This window comes from Papilio machaon, chromosome 10, assembly GCF_912999745.1.
Source record: "Papilio machaon chromosome 10, ilPapMach1.1, whole genome shotgun sequence".
Taxonomy (NCBI): Eukaryota; Metazoa; Arthropoda; class Insecta; order Lepidoptera; family Papilionidae; genus Papilio; species Papilio machaon.
In genome coordinates, this window is record NC_059995.1 from 2,413,177 (window position 1) to 2,429,852 (window position 16,676).

The following is a 16,676-nucleotide window of genomic DNA, read 5'->3' on the forward strand; positions in this document are numbered from 1 at the left end:
CGTTGAAAATTGACATTAAAATCCGCAGCTGTAGAATATGCAAATATAAAAAAAAACTTTTTAAATGTAAAAGCTAAATGCTTTGAGAACGTAGCAAAAGTTTTAAGCTAAATATAAGAATTTAAATAAGCGGCAGATAAAGCTGTATAGTAATTGAAAATGTATTATTTTTTGATAAATTTTCTGCCACTGATTTGCCTTTACGTCTCAATGTTTTGTTTTTCCAGATGTCAATGTCAGTTCTTACTTGTCAAACGCACGTGTACGTACGGTGAACTGTGAATGTTTGTTGTATTTAATTTGTGGAATTAAGTTCTTTCTTCTCAATCAATTTTATATCATTACTATAACTATGCGTTAGTTGCTGTACTACAAAATAACGTAACCATGAAGTCGAAACCCGTAAAACACAAAACAACTAACACATTTCGGGTATGTAATTTTTAGGTTACGAATTTCTTTCGAATTTTAATAAAGCCAGATGTATATCTTTTAAAATTTAATTAAAATTTTCAGTTTATTCCATTTGCCGAACGAATAAATTCAATAGATATCCGCCATGCTGCGTTGTATCATATTGAACATGCTTATACTGGCCATCCAGAGGAAAATGAAACTCACTTCTACTTGGCTCTACAAAAATGGAACGTTCTTAACTTAACGGAAAACTTTAAGAAGTTTAAAAAAGAAATCCATGGCATTGTTACCATAGAACAGTTAATACATAAGAAAGAAGAAGTATTAAATGCTGTTGAGAAATACTTGAATTTAGAAGACCAGTTGTGCTTACAGCCATTACTAGAGTAAGTATTGTTCATTTTATGAAATAAATTAGGCAGTTAGTTGACATCAAACTGTACTGAAAAATCTTTGGGTCAATAATTGAAAAACTTAATTCTTATAAACTATTTACTACTAGCTGTCACCTAAGACTCCATCCGCGCGGAATTAAAAAAAAACTTAATAAGTAGCTTATGAGTTCTTCCAGACTATATTCTACATCTGTGCCAAAATTCATCAAGATTCGTTGAGCTGTTCTGAAGATAACTTCTAACAAACATCCATCGATCCATCTAAAATCTAAATTTTCACATTTATAATATTAGTAAGATTGTAGTATTTTTGTTTACTGTTTGCTTACTATTCCCATGACAAGATTTGTATTAATAATTTTTAATTTTATTGCCAAGTTTAATATAGCTTAAGAAAACAACATTTTATTTTATTGAAAGGATTTGTATTATTAACAAAATATTTTATTTTCAGAATTTTAGTTTCTTTAGCAAAAGATTTACGACATGACTTCTACCCACATTTTCCAAAGTTCCTTGATATTCTTATAAAATTGTTAAATACAAAAGATCCCGAAAGGCTGGAATGGACATTAATATGTTTGGCATTTTTGTTTAAAATATTGAAACCATATTTAAAGAAAGATCTAGAAACTGTCCTTAAAAGGATTGTACCTTTATTGAGTGAAAATCATCCTCAGTACATCAATAATTTTGCCGCAGAAAGTTTTGCATTTGTTGCAAGGGATATAAGAGACAAGAATAAATTTCTTCAGCATACTTTAAATTACCTGCTTACAAATGACGATGTATGTAATATTTTTTTAATCATAATTATTTAATAAATCAATTGGTTCTATGCATAAGACCTGAATTTGTTGAAATAGCTAACTATAAAAATTTTATTTTTCGTGTAACGGTATATGCAAAGGAATAATTCAAAAAATGATTTTGACACTTCAATATATTTCTCTTTTCCAGGCCATTACTGGAACAGGACATTTGATTTTTGAAATTTGCAAAGGTGTTGCAAATAAATTTCACAGCTGTGCTGAAGCCTTTTTCCCATTACTACTACAGTATTTAAAAGATAACATTGAACACCAAGAGACACTGTTTAAAGTTCTCACTCAAACAATAGAAGATGCTCTACAGGGAATTTCTTTTAAAGAATTTTCAATATTCTGGACTCCTGTAATGAAATTCATTGAAAACAATTACAAAGTAGATAATAATATTAACAGATGTTTGGAGTTTGTATTAAAATTAGCAGGACAAGTAATTGAACATCAAAAAGGAAAATTCCTTCTCAATCCTCAGCAATTTGCAATAGTGCTTGTTAAAGTTATTTGTGAACAAACAACTGAAAGAGTTTTAGAAGTCTGTGCTCAAATTGGTGCATTATTACTACTGTCTTCTAATATTCTCTTATCACAAGAACATGCAGGAATAATTATCAAGTCACTTGTGCCTTTGCCCTTTCCAAAAGTTCTCATTAATTTCGTCGAAAATGTTGTCGATTACTCACAATTTGATTTACACATACTTCCACCTTTCTTAAACTTTGTTGTACAATCAAATTTTAATAATGAAGCAATGTGTACTTTATCAAAAATATGCTTAGCTAAATCACCATTATCCAAGAATGGTTTGAAATTATTTGAATGGGTTAAATATCCTATAAATTTTGGGAAAGCACTACCATTATTTATGGAACATGCACAAAAAGTTCTAGAAAACAACATCGAAAGTCATATTGAAAATCCTGATAAATTAATGAGTGTTTTATTTTGTTTACCTCATATAGAAAAATTGAATGTTGAAATGTGCATTAAGAAAATAAGTCAAGTTATTTGCTGTCTATTAGATATACTGGATAATAAAAATCTGGAAGCAAACAAAGAAAAGAATAAAATACAGTGTGATAATAATACTACCGCAAAACAGTCTAGAAAAGTGTTGTTTATATTAGCAAATGCATTTGAAAGTGTTATACACATATCTAGTTGTAAAATGTTGAAGAACATTTGTGACATTGATAGGTTTTTGCCTGTGATAGTTCCTTTTGCAGCTGATCCTAATTATTTAGCAGCTTTGCAAATTCTTGATTTATATCTGACAGCATATGAACAAGAAAATGGACTGACATATGCATTTTTATCTTTAATCGATTCTTATCTTAGGCCCAATGTTTCCTCTCCATTTCATATTGTAAGTAAATTTCTTGTAATTAAATGATTAAATAAATTATTATTGCATAATAATTAGTATTACTTTTTTGCAGGTTCGCTTATTAACCACACATATTTACAAGTTGTTTGAAAACATTGAAGAATTCAAGAAGTCTATACAAGTAGGTGATAAAGTAGAAACATTCTCTATTTTTAGTAAATGTTTTGAAGTTGAATCAATATCACCGTCTATACAAGAATATAGGACTCAAATAAATATATTGCAGAAAATGACATTTAACACAACACAATATGTCCTAGCAAAAGATACTGAATTCCATTATTTTGCATTAAAATATATGCTCGGAGTTTTGTTTAATAATTTCAAATTACTTTGGGAGCCGGTTATTGAATTCATCGCCAGTTTTGGGAATGCGTTAACAGTAGAAGAATTTTGGCCTATTTTTTATGAATCTCTTGAATTTTCTTTCGCAAACGCCAAAAGTAATTTATCAATTTTTCAATTCGAAGATGAAATAGATACGACATTTGAACCGTTAAAAGATTTATACACTTCTTATAACAACATTCATGAAAATCCTGATCTACATAATTATAGGAACTTGATTTTAAAAACAATGACATTTTGTATACAAGCTTGTGAAGCTAGAAATAGGGATGTAGTTGGACTTTTCTTAAGATTCATTGAAGATGATTATAAGAAGACTAACAATACTAATGCACTTAAAGTTGATATAGAAATTCATGATAAATCTGCTATGGAAGTTGACGAAACCGAAGAAACAGAAGATTTAGAAATTAGTCTAGAAAAATTGAATGATGATAGAACGAAAAATTCAGAATCAGGCAAAGTTATATTCAAAACGTTAATTAATATAATGCAAGTTTTAGCTCAGTTTAAAAATCCTCGAGCCTTGTACAAAGAATCAGTGTTTTGGGAATTATATATGGAATTCTTAAAACATAAAAATCCTGGTCTTCAAAAGTTTGCATTAGATTGTGTTTTAAATTATAAAAATAAGAATGTTCTACCATATAAACAAAATTTATACAATCTTGTTGATGATAAAAAGTTTAAAGATGAACTAACGCTTTTTAAAATAACAGAAGATTCTAAACATATTCAACCTGAAGATAGAGAACATGTAATACCAATTGTACTAAGAATATTGTATGGTAAAATGACTTCGAAATTAGGCGCGGACAAAAAAGGTGGAGGTCAAACAAAGAGGTCCTTAGTTATGAGGTATTTGAGTGGATGCAAAGATAATGAATTGCAAATATTTATAGAAATGGCATTTTCATATTTTAAAGAATATTTTCCTATGAGTCCTAAAGATATTTATAAAACTGTTTTGAAGAATTTAGATTTAAAATCAGTTACATACCCTGGTAAACTTCACAGTGTGCTTAATTTGTTTGACATAGTGCGTGAATACTTTGGAGGATCAATGGATGATGCATTACTTGGTCAACTGTTTAAAGTATACTTTGCGGTTTGTTCTCAAATTGCCGGTGTCTTGAATCATGTTGACAAAGTACATGTAGGTTATATAAAAGTTATGAAGAACCTCAGAGCTATTGCTGTTGGTATACTCGGGAAATTGTTTGATCAATTCGATAAATATCCTTGGAGTAAAGAAGAGCTATATGTATTATACGAAACTCTTATTTGGCCATTGACGCCAAAGCTTCATATAGAAGGCATTCATAGCCCTACATCTTTGCTAAAATTATTTAATACATGGTGTCAGAATCCAAGATATTACATTCTTCTTGTTACTTGTTCTGAAAATGACACAAATTTAAGTGTTTTGCCGGCCATATTTAAACTACTCTTAGCACCTAAAACTAATCCAGTTGTGGTTAATTTAATTTTGGATATGATAGAAAAATTACTAACACTAACAGAAGAGGACGAAGAAAATGAAATACCGCCTATTGAAACATTTAAGTCATTAGATGTTAGTAATAACTTTGCGAGTGAAGTGAATTTTGGAAGTAAAATTTTGGTGCCACATCTGGCTAGTATTTTAGAAGTCATGAAAAGGCGTGTTGCGAATAGTGCCAAATCGAATACAGTGAATAAAAGAGATCTGTTAATCCTTTCAAGAGTTACTGAAATGGTTACCACACCAGAAATGTGTGATGATTTATTAAGTCTCTTACTACCAATTTTGGTTAAAAAAGTTTGTATGAATATGGCTGAAGAAAATATGGAATATGCTGTGAGCATAATTATAAATCTTTTAGGGCATAGTGCCAATCCCCAACGATATATAAAAAATATAGCTGTGTTGTTTAATAAAGTTAGCCCTGTTGAAGTTAGGAAACTTTTGCTAAAGTTGCTCTTTTCTATAGCAGAAAATGTAACTGATAATAAAGATCTATTTCTTAAAATGGCTAACGTAATAACAGAAATGAATGCATTTAACAAAAGATGGATAGAACAGCCGGACTTTGATAGAAGATTAGATGCTTACAAGGAAATATACAAAATGGCAGACAACAATGAAATAAATGTGGACCTTGCAATACTTATCATAAACAATTGTTTTTATTTTATACGCACAGAGAAAGATATTGGACTTCGTGATAGTGCAGGCTTGTGTTTAAAGAAAATACTTCCTAAATTGCTGCTTAAATATCGATCAGCGGCCGATGGTCAATTTTTAGTGCGAGACACTGTTTTGTCCCTTATTTCTACTGGAATAAGAGATAATAAAAATGAAAACTTACGGACTGAATCAATTTCTTTGCTAGGAGAATTAGCAAGAGAATGTCCAGAGGCTGATGTAGTGTTGTCCGATTTAAGTCATTTGATAAATAAAGAAGACTTGGAAGTAGACTTTTTCGAAAACATCTGTCATCTGCAATTACACAGACGTGTCAGAGCACTTCTTAGATTCAGCAAAATAGCTAGAAAAATGATTAAATGTCCTACACCAAGAACATTAACAAACTTTATTTTACCTCTAGCTTCAGTATACATATGTGATGATAAATATACAGACAAAAATTCTTTAATCGATGCATGCATCGAAGTAATTGCTACTTGCTGCAGATTATTACCATGGTATCATTACGAAGTTATTCTCAAGTTATATCTGAATAAAATGAGACATTCGACTGAACATCAGAAACAGTTGACTCGTATTTTGGTTGGAATAATCGATGCTTTTCATTTCGACTTTTCTAAAGTCAGAAATATTGAATTACCTAAGACATGGATTACAAATATGACTAAAAAAGTAGAAAAAGACAATGCAGAAAAAGTTGAAGTACTTGATGCAGCTAATGATAATGCTGACGATAATAATGAAGAAATAAATGACGAGACAAATGATATTGAAACAGATTTACAATTGGCAGACAAAAATGAGGAACCAGAAGAAGAAATAAACAAAGAAGTATCAAATGTTCCAGCCTATGAAAGAATAACGGTTGTGTCACCTTCAGTTGGCAATAGAATTATTAAGTCATTAACTGCAGGATTATTACCACAATTAAATCGGTAAGTTAAAAAAATAATAATTTATTAACACCCCAAACAGTGCTAACTAACAAGGATATTTGACTTGTTGAGCATAAGTAACTAAATTATGACAGCTCTCTAGCTGTCAATATCAAAAAAGAGTCACGAGGATCTTGTTTTACTTAATAGATCGACAAGGCTATCTCAACCAGTGGGTATAATTCAAACTAAATTATTACAGCTTACTAACGCACCCCTGTCAACTTAAAAAAATGGGACAAGATCTTTGTACTGTTGCTGTCATTTTATTTTTTCTTTTTTGTTATTTTCTATGCTCGTGTAGATTTTCTGATAGAATTAAGCGCAATAGCAGCGTCTTTCATTGAGCCAAATTTTTTATTTATTTATTTGTTACATTTTTTTTATTTTTTCAGTGCAATAGGTAAGATGACAGAACACGAAGAGTCTCATAAGTTAAACCGTCGCCGGATGGGATTCTCTCGTCAAGAAGAAGACATGGTGAGGGTGCCGATAGCTTTGGCTCTGGTCAAACTGCTGCAACGGCTGCCGGGAGATGTATTAAAGCATCAGTTGCCAGGGTAAACTTCATTTACGAACCTCATGCTGTTTTTTAATTGTTATGTAAAAAAACTATTTACGTATATTCCATTTACATGCCATTCGCGTGGTTTCTCTGTAAGATTTTATAGAGGTTTCACGCGTATACAGTTCTCGCTTATCCAGGTTTACCTGTATTTATAATCTTTACTTTTGTTTTCAGAATTATCACAAAACTATGCTCATTCTTAAAGTCTCCACTAAAGCAAGTTAGAATAGTAGCCAGAGATATTGTTAAAAAGATTATGGTGACTGTTGGTACTGCATACATTGGTGTATTCCTTGAACACCTCACTTTATTACTCACCAGAGGTTTCCAAGTTCACGTATTAGTTGCAACTATACATTCAGTATTAGACGCATTAAAAACTGAATTCAAACCCGGTGATTTAGATGATAATTTGGATTACATACTAAACGTATGCACTAACGATTTATTCGGTGCATTATCTGAAGAAAAAGAAGTAGAAAAATTACATTACAAAACACCAGAAGCGAAACCGAGTAAAAAAAGTTATGTAACATTAATGATTGTTGCACAAAATATTACACAGAAATGTTTGATTAACTTACTTTTACCATTTAAAGAGGTTTTACAAAAGCATCATTCTAAAAAAATCGTTATGAAAGTACAAGATGCATTAATGCACGTTTCTAGTGGTTTGGTAACAAATAAATTTATAGATATTGAATCATTATTTATATTTTTACACGGAATAGCTTCAGAAAGTATTCCAGAATTCGTTTTAGGTGCTCCTAAAAGGAGAATAACTGAGAGTCAAAAAGAAAAGATGCTACAAGCAAAACCCGATTGTTTTATTATACCCGAAATACCGAAAAGAAATAAAGAATCACAAGCGAGACTTGTTAAAACATCGAGTAAAACAAACGCTCATGTTTTAGTTGAATTCAGTCTGAATATACTTTATGTTATTCTCAAAAGAGAAAAAGTACCTAGAATGGAATGTCGTGCATTTGTAGATGCGTTAATACCTTTATTAGTTGATTCATTAAAAAGTGATCATATAAAAGTATGTACGGTCGCTATGAAATGTATAACGACTTTATGGACAATTAGGGTAAGCACAACAACATTGGAAGAGATGATAAAAGATATTGTGAAGACGATATTTTTGATATTACATAAATATGCAACGTTTGAAATAAGCAAACAGAATGATAATTATCATTTAGTTAAAAATGCTTTTAAGGTAAGAATTAATTAAATTTTAATATATTAAATTTAGGAAGTTAATACATTAACACTTTAAATGCCGCGTCTGTTGCCTTTATCGCATCATCATACGAATAATTCACAGTGGCAGTTAACGTGTTAATTATATTAGAAATCATGTTTATTTCTTTATAATTAGGAAATTAATTTCTTAACGTAAGCATTTTTCTTAAAATAATGAATTTCTTGCAGGCGGTTACAGTGTTAATACGTAATGTAAAGTATTACAAATTAGAAGCTGATCAATTAAAGACTTTATTACTTTACGCGGAAGAAGATTGTCATAATGACGAAAAACAGGCGAATTCTTTCGCTTTATTAAAAGCCATTTTAGAAGGAAGACTTGTATCACCAGAGTTGCATGAAGTTATGGAGAAAGTATCCAAGATTTGCATTTTAAGTGAATCTGCGAGAGCAAGGTTCGTATAAAATGTAATAAAATCTAAATGTAAATCTTACTAATATCATGAATGCGAAAGTTTGGATGGATGGATGGATGCTTGTTAGAAAGTATCTATGGAACAGCGTAACAGAGCTGGTTGAAATTTGGCACAGATTTAGAACATAGTCTGGAAGAACACATAGGCTACATAAGTTTTTTTTTAAATTTCGCACGAATGGAATCGTAGACGACAGCCTAATACCTAATACCTTAAATATTTAAGACATTGAATTCACTACAATTGTATAAAGTTTTCTAAATTGAATTAAAAATCCAGTCACGGAAAATTAAACCTTATTACCGTAGCATAAATGTACTCGTAGTATCCAAAGCATAATATGAACAATCATATCTTACGTTGTTTTTTTTAAAAAAAAAAACAGTTGTACTTATCTTTAACATTATCAATTTTTTCCATCTTCTTGTATTTAATAAAACTTACGTAGTATTATTTTTTTACAGAGACGAAGCTCGTGGTCTATTCGTAAATTACTTAACTAACTACACGCCGGGCAAGCGCATGGACAAGTACATAGAATTCTTTGTGACACAGTTGAACTACGAATTGCAACACGGCCGGGAGTCCTCGCTCAAGTTTATTGATATGATAGTAAATAAACTTAACCCGGTGAGATTCATTTATATTCTACGTCACTAAGATACTTTGTTACAGTGAACTCTCAGGCGAGTCGTTGGACGTGTTAACGATATATAAAAAGGCGACAGTTATTAAAAACTAGCTTTTACCCGCGACTCCGTACGCGCGGAATAAAAAAAAATGCACACAAAATAAAAAAGTTCCTATGTCCGTCTCCTAGTTCTAAGCTACCTCGCCATCAATTTTCAGCTAAATCAGTTCGACCGATCTTGAGTTATAAATAGTGTAACTAACACGACTTTCTTTTATATATATAGATAACTTGTTTCAGGAACAACTAACAAAGTTCAGTGAGTATATATTCCTAGCATTGGGTGCCTGTATGGTGAATGATCCAGCGCCGGAATGTCGCGCGGCGGCCGCGGCTTGTATTGAAGCTATGGTGAAGAAAGTCCCGTCGATACAGAGAAATAAACTGTTTGATCTGGTGCTAGCTTTCTTACAGGATAACCAGGTACAGACACGTTAGGATCTCGCATCTAGAGTTTGAAATTATTAGCTTTTAATCTTTTGTAATTGTAAAAATTATGAATTCTGACTTCAATAATCTATTATTTTATAAAATTGAGAAACTAGTAGTTCTAATTTTCACTATTTTAATAATACATTTGATGTTATTTAATAGTGGTAGACGTCATCAACAACATCAGTTGCACGAATTGGCCTCGCTTGGTGAAATACCACGACCACACAGAAGACAGACGTCAAGTGGAAGTAATTCCGCGTACAGTCTGATGAGTGTGGTGCTGGAGGCCTAATTTTAGTCCTCTTTCCCTTCCCACCATTTTCTTATAAGGAAAGGATGCGAAGGGGAATTGGATTTGATAGAGGAGGAGATGCATAGGAAGGTTAAATATTTTCTTTTTGTGCGTCTCCTCTTTCGTCGATTAGGGGTAGGCAACGCATCTGCAATTGCGAATGTCTATGGGCAGCGGTCGCTTCGCCATTTAGTCGAATTCAAGTGTCCGCTTGCTCGTTTGTCACCTTGTAATATATAAAAAAACAGTTTTACTTTATATTTTACTCCAAATTCATAGGTACATTTAATATTCATACTTGTTTTGCAGCCAGTACATTTTGAATTGGCGGCTCAATTAGCAACAAGATTTGTGAACGTCGAAGAAGATGAATTTAAAAACCGTTTGAGTTCAATCCTTTCGCTGGTTAGCGGCAAAATAATGCTTTTAAGTAACGAAAATACCGAAGGACAATTCGTCAAGATCAAACTCGAGCAAGGCGATAAATCCGATGAAGAAAAGCAAAAAGAAAGAGATCACAGTTTAATACAAATGTTGAACTTTATAGAAAAAATCACTATCCATTGCTTGTCTAGTTTGAAAAATGAAAAGTTTTATAGTGAATTTGATGAGATTGCGGAGCAATGTAAAGTATTACTGGCGTATCCTCACGCGTGGGTTCGTTTGAGATCTGTTAGAATACTGGGCAAGATACTTTTGTCAGTTGATGTTGAGGAATTGGATTTGATAGTGAAAAAGAAGTTGGATAGTGATAGAGGTTTTATATATTACGAAACAGAGGCTTGTTTGAGGAGTTTGGTGTTAGATTTGTGCGCTCAATACACGCCTAATGTTAGTAAAGATATGGCGGATGCGGTAAGTGAAAACAATTTTTCATATATAATATATAATCAAAAACCCACCTTTTTATGTCATATGATTAACATTTTGTTCTCGATTCTATGTAAAAATTTAAAAAAAAAATCATTACATCAAATATTATAACCTTACCTTACCCTTACAAATATTAATTTACGAAATAAAAAACAAGTTTTAAACATAAAGAAATGTTTTTTTCTTAAAGTCGAAATGTTTTATTAGATATTTTCTTTCAGGTAACAGATGTAATGTTTTTAATCTTAAAACTTGTTCATACAATGTCGTCGTTTAAACTATCAAAGAAAGTCGACTCAACGGAGACGGAATCGGACAACGCCAAAGTTAACATTCGATGGATATTATTTAAGTTACGAAGAGCTATTAACGCAGAAGTAGCTAGAGCGGCCACTTCTATGAATATTGTAAGTATTACAGTATAGAAGTGCCAATAGGTTAATGCCTATAATGAATAAGGAAACATCTTGTATCAAGCCTAGAGTTTATTTACGGTTACAAACGTTATTAACAATTATTTGCTGTATTTTTTTAATGTAGAAAAATATTTCTGTATTACGTCCTAAAAAAAAAACGTTACATATTTGCACCTTAAAAAAATTGTATATTTTTCTTTAAAACTCATAAATTCCGAAATATTTCTGGTAAAATTGTTTCTTTTTTCACATAATTATATAACATTAGCTATGCTTATTTTTAAATATTACTTTACTTCAATTTATGATTTTCAAAAAATAACACACAAAATTAAAAAGCGTAATGGCCGCCATGAATGAAATTTGACGTTTCTCTGTTCACTTATAAATTGAAATGATGCACGAAATGAAATAAATACATTTTATTTCCAGAGATCAGCAATATTTACGATGTGGTTACACGTGATAAGTTTCTTAGAGACTGATGACATCAACAGTATTATTGATGTAATACTACCGCCGATAGTTCGAGAACTATCTACGGGCGACGCGTCCACACCCGCGACCGTTGCTAAGCAACTGGCGGGTAGATTGGGCAAAAAGTTGAGGAGGAAGATCGGCGATATTGAATACAGTAAATTGGTGGCTGAGGCACAAACTAGACTCAACATAAGAAGAGCTGAAAGGAAAAAGGTAAACTTTGATACTAATATTTATTATAGACTAGGTGTCGTCCGCGACTTCGTCTGCTTGGAATTGAAAAAAAAATCTTAATATGTAGCCTATATTTTCTTCCAGATTATGTTTTATATTTATACCAAATTTAATTAAGATCCATTCAGGCTTTCTGGAGATACCTTCAAACAAATATCATTATCCATCCATCCATCTATTTTTTTTTCTGTTCTAATCTTCTCCTGACAATAACACACACGACAAAAAAATAGTGAAATCGGTCCAGCCGTTCACGTGATGGCGTGACCAAGGGATATAGGGATTCATTTTTATATATATAGATAAAAATTTTTTGATTGTTCGTTCAATTTTTTATTGATAGAAAGCTCTCTTTTGTCAGTGAATAATAAAAATGTACACTTTATTTTTTATTTCATAATAATTTGGAATTATATTTTTTATTTGTCAATGATAAATTAGATTATAAGTTGCCAGTATAAAATAAAAGTAATGAAAAAGTTTGAATATTTAATTTAACAGCGAGAAATAAATAAATATAATACAGATTAAAAAATAATCATAAGGACACTATTAAAAACATATTTTTATTAGGTTATTCTACAAGAAAAAGTACACAATCCAGAAAAGGCGGCAAAGAGAAAGTTGCAGTTGAAGGAAAAGAAAAAACAGGCTAAGAAAATTAAACTGGACACGTTACATGGAAAGAGACCAAAAGCGAGAAAGAGAAAGATGGAAGACATAGACATAGAAGAAAAATTATTACAAGATGATTAGAATTTTTACAAGACCCTATTATTTTTTTATATATTACATGTAAATATTATATTTAAGTTACATTCTGTAAAACATATTAATTAAATTTATTATTAAATACTTAAGAAATTTGGTTTCCTTTAACTTCCTGCGCCTACACTTACTGTCGCCAGCGACTCTGTCCGCACGGTATTAAAAAAAAACTAAATTAGTAGCCAAGAGTTCTTTCAGACTTTGTTCTGTATCTATGCCAAATTTCAGCGATATCCATGCAGCCGTTCTAGAGATGCCTTCTAACAAACATACATCTAAACATTCGTATTTATAATATTAACAAAATATAACCATAACTTTTCACTGCCAAAAAAGTATACGACATAATTATTGGCTATTTCTTCAAAAGTAATGTTTTTGTAAACGTTATTTCACAGTCGAAACCCATAGAAACTTATACATAGCAATACCTTCTAGCCTCATTTTAGTCTAGCTAAAGGCTATTGTTATTATAACCTGATATGAAATCACTTTATTTCTATAATATAAAATGAATAAAACTGAACGAGTAATTCGAATTAGTACGACACGTAAAAGCACTTAGGATCGACAACTAGGTCGACTTCTTTCCATCTATTTTACTTTTTATATACTTCGATCGATTCGCGAAGTTCTATTTTATTTTATAATAAAATTGTTATATTTTAAGCTTGTTTTATTAATAATTTGCTTTATTCTGAATTTGTAATAATAGAAAAATAGATGGAATCAAAACTGAAAAAGTTGGCAGTTGATTTTTTTCTCGGTATATATGAGTCGTTCCTCTCATTTATTTTTAGTGTACTAAAAATTAAAAGTGTATAATGACGGTAAAATATATATTTCAAAAAGTGAAACAAAGTAAAGGTTCTTGTAGCATATTCAGGTTGGTTATTTATAAATATCATTAGGCAATTCAACGTTGATTAAGTGACTACATTATATTTTGCTTAAGCGAAACTTGCGTGCAAAGTAAAATATGTCAAGGTGAATAGCGTAAAATATTGCTGTATGGAAATTACTATGCAAATAATAATATTTTCTTTTCTTCGTACGACATCGTTACGATAAAAGCAAAACTTTTGAATACCAACCATTTCTTACTCGTTAATATCGTAAATAAATAATCTTTCAAGATTTTAGTTGCAACGGATTTTAACTGGATACCTACTCGTCAACAAATAAGAAAAATAAACTACTATTCTTAAAAATAAGAATTCCTATTTTTCATTTATAAAAAGAAAACAGGGTCAATTAACTAACTATTGGTGTTTCGTCAATGAAGTCTCACATTTTATAAATAAAATAAAAGAACAACGCGTCGGTGAGCATTGTCTTGTTTCTATTTCACCATGTTTCACTACATAACAAAGTTTTAAGTAGATATTAATAATTCATCGTCAGTAGATTATACTTGCCTTCGAAGGGGCTCAAAGCCTACCTAATTTAGGGGTGAATATAGTCAACTACGCTAGCCTATTGCTGATTGGTTGCCTTCATACATATCTTTGAATTTCTTCGCAGATATGTGTACGTTGCAACATCGTAAGAACGGTCGGATAAATGTACACACGAAATTCGAAATTCAAAAAACACATTTCGTAAATGGCGGTAATCGATTTTGACAGACAGATAGATTACAGTTCGGTCTCGTCAACAACTCAAACAACTTTTAATTCAAAATTGTTTTTAATTAATTCAATACTTTTAATGCTTTTGTGGTGAATTGAATGTCTCATTAATTATTTGAGTGCGCGTCTATTTTTTTTATACTTGTTATGTCGTTGTAAATTAATTGGATAGCCTTTCACAGTGTGGGAAGTGTCAGGTGTATAGCAAGCCTTTTGTCGATGATATCTATTCAAAGAAACGTGTATCGTTGTACTTTTAGGTCAAGGTCGGTTTGCTTCAGTCGTGGAATAATTTTAACTAACGAGGTCTACCTTTAATCTGGTTACTATTGAAATGTTGTACTTTTTTAATAACATTTAAATTATGTCAAGCTGTAAGCAATCAAAAAAAAAATCAATACATTTAATAAAGTTGGAGTGTGACAATTACAATTTCAATTATGTATGTAATATCGAAAAAAATATATTAATATTGTACTCATGATGTATTTACATTGCTGTCTGTCAGTCTGTTCGCAAGGCCGCGTTTGTTTCGGGTAATCTCGGGAACGGCTACGGCTGTACCAATTTTGAAGGGACTTTGGCGGAAACGGAAACGAAGCTGATGCACGCAGAAGGTTACTTTTTTTAATTTTGAACCGAGGCAAATCGCGGACGATTTCTAATTAAAAATAAAATGCTTACAAATGTTCTTTCAAATATAACTGTTTCCAAACAATATTCCTTAATCCGTAACATACCGAAGACATATTTTCAAAACATTAAAAACTACTTTTTAGTTTCATACATAATTTTTAATTAAATAATTACAACTAATTGAATAAAAAAACAACAGCTAATGTATTATGTGGTGTAATAAAAAAGCTCTTCGCGTGTGAACTGGGAATTTATTATGCGTGCTCTCTCTAATCATAATTCAACGCGATGTCCGCTATGTTAATTCGCAAGGAAATACTTTGAATGTTATGAAATAATCACACTTATATAGAATGTTCAATTGAAATTTAATGAAGTAAAATAACTACGACAAAAGACACCAACATCGAAACAAATTTCAATGTAAAATTGAGAATAAATGAAATATTTTCAGCTTTTGTAATTATTTCATTTTGCTTAAACTCTGTCATTAAGTGTTTCCTATTTAGTTTAGACTCTAAAATCAATGGCGCAGACTTAAAAAATTATACTAGCTGTTGCTGCTGTAAGCGCAGACTTTAAAATAGCTTAAGTTACTCCCACACACTTAAGTTATTCTCCAGTAAAAGTCCCGTCAAAATCGGTCCATCAGTTTCAGAGATTACCCGGAACAAACTCAGAACCGACAAATAAACAAAAATTTTAAATACTAGAATAAAATTCCGTAGGAAGCAACGCAAACACATTATGTTTGCGATATACACATACAGACACTCCAATATTAATTTTAAAGATTTACAGTCAGTAATACACATTATCTCCAGTAACTTTGTATAGAAAAATAAAAGCAAACATTTTCTTTTTTTAACAATATTTTTCTTTACATCTGTTTATGGGAGTTATATTGAAGTACTTAAAGAGTACTAAAGTCCATTATAGATATGTTTCCTGATTAACGTAAATTGCAAACTTAGCCTTCACCTGGACTGTTGGTCTACATTTCTTTAGCACATCGCAAGTAATAAACTTTAACGTGCGAGTAAATTGCATACACGTTTTATTGGAAACATTAACGTTTTATTGAAAAGAGAAATAACCAGGTCAGATCACATAAACACTATCCAGATAGAAAGATTATTATAGTACTTAATCGTTATCTAAGCAAAAATTCGTTATCACTGTGTAAAAACCAACATAAAAATTATTATTATCACACTTATTTTTTTAAAGGAATGATAGTTTTTGGCAATAGAAACCTACGGTAAAGAAAATGTGTAAACTAACTACTATTTCATATTGTTTCCTTACATCTTGTTACCAGAAATGTATCAAGAAGTGAAAGATGGAATACATCATCTCGATTTGCTGAAGCTTATTAAATGTTGATAGTTTTTAATATCGACATTTACCTTCCAAATTGCCATTTTCGATATCAAAATGATTTTGCTATGGACGCATGTTTTATGAACA

The 16,676-nt window shown here is 31.0% G+C and overlaps 1 protein-coding gene across 1 annotated transcript; it reads left to right on the top strand.

Annotated features, from left to right (window-relative positions):
• Positions 1-285: 285 nt before the first annotated feature.
• On the top strand, positions 286-12,938 carry LOC106717542 (small subunit processome component 20 homolog). Its single transcript, XM_045679600.1, has 14 exons — positions 286-432; positions 517-803; positions 1,267-1,600; positions 1,773-3,002; positions 3,076-6,497; positions 6,893-7,057; positions 7,240-8,287; positions 8,503-8,729; positions 9,215-9,380; positions 9,682-9,864; positions 10,478-11,023; positions 11,263-11,448; positions 11,890-12,150; positions 12,745-12,938. Exons 1-14 carry the CDS (start codon positions 388-390, stop codon positions 12,925-12,927), a joined length of 8,283 nt encoding a protein of 2,760 aa, XP_045535556.1. The 5' UTR covers positions 286-387; the 3' UTR covers positions 12,928-12,938.
• The last annotated feature ends 3,738 nt before the right edge of the window (positions 12,939-16,676 follow it).

What these genes read in the sequence shown, in the direction of transcription:
- LOC106717542 (XM_045679600.1), top strand. Translation starts at nt 388, where the DNA reads ATGAAGTCGAAACCCGTAAAACACAAAACAACTAACACATTTCGG. An exon ending in TGCTTACAGCCATTACTAGA is followed by an intron (nt 804 to 1,266) that starts GTAAGTATTGTT and finishes TTTTATTTTCAG; the next exon opens with AATTTTAGTTTCTTTAGCAA. An exon ending in GAAGAGCTGAAAGGAAAAAG is followed by an intron (nt 12,151 to 12,744) that starts GTAAACTTTGAT and finishes TATTTTTATTAG; the next exon opens with GTTATTCTACAAGAAAAAGT.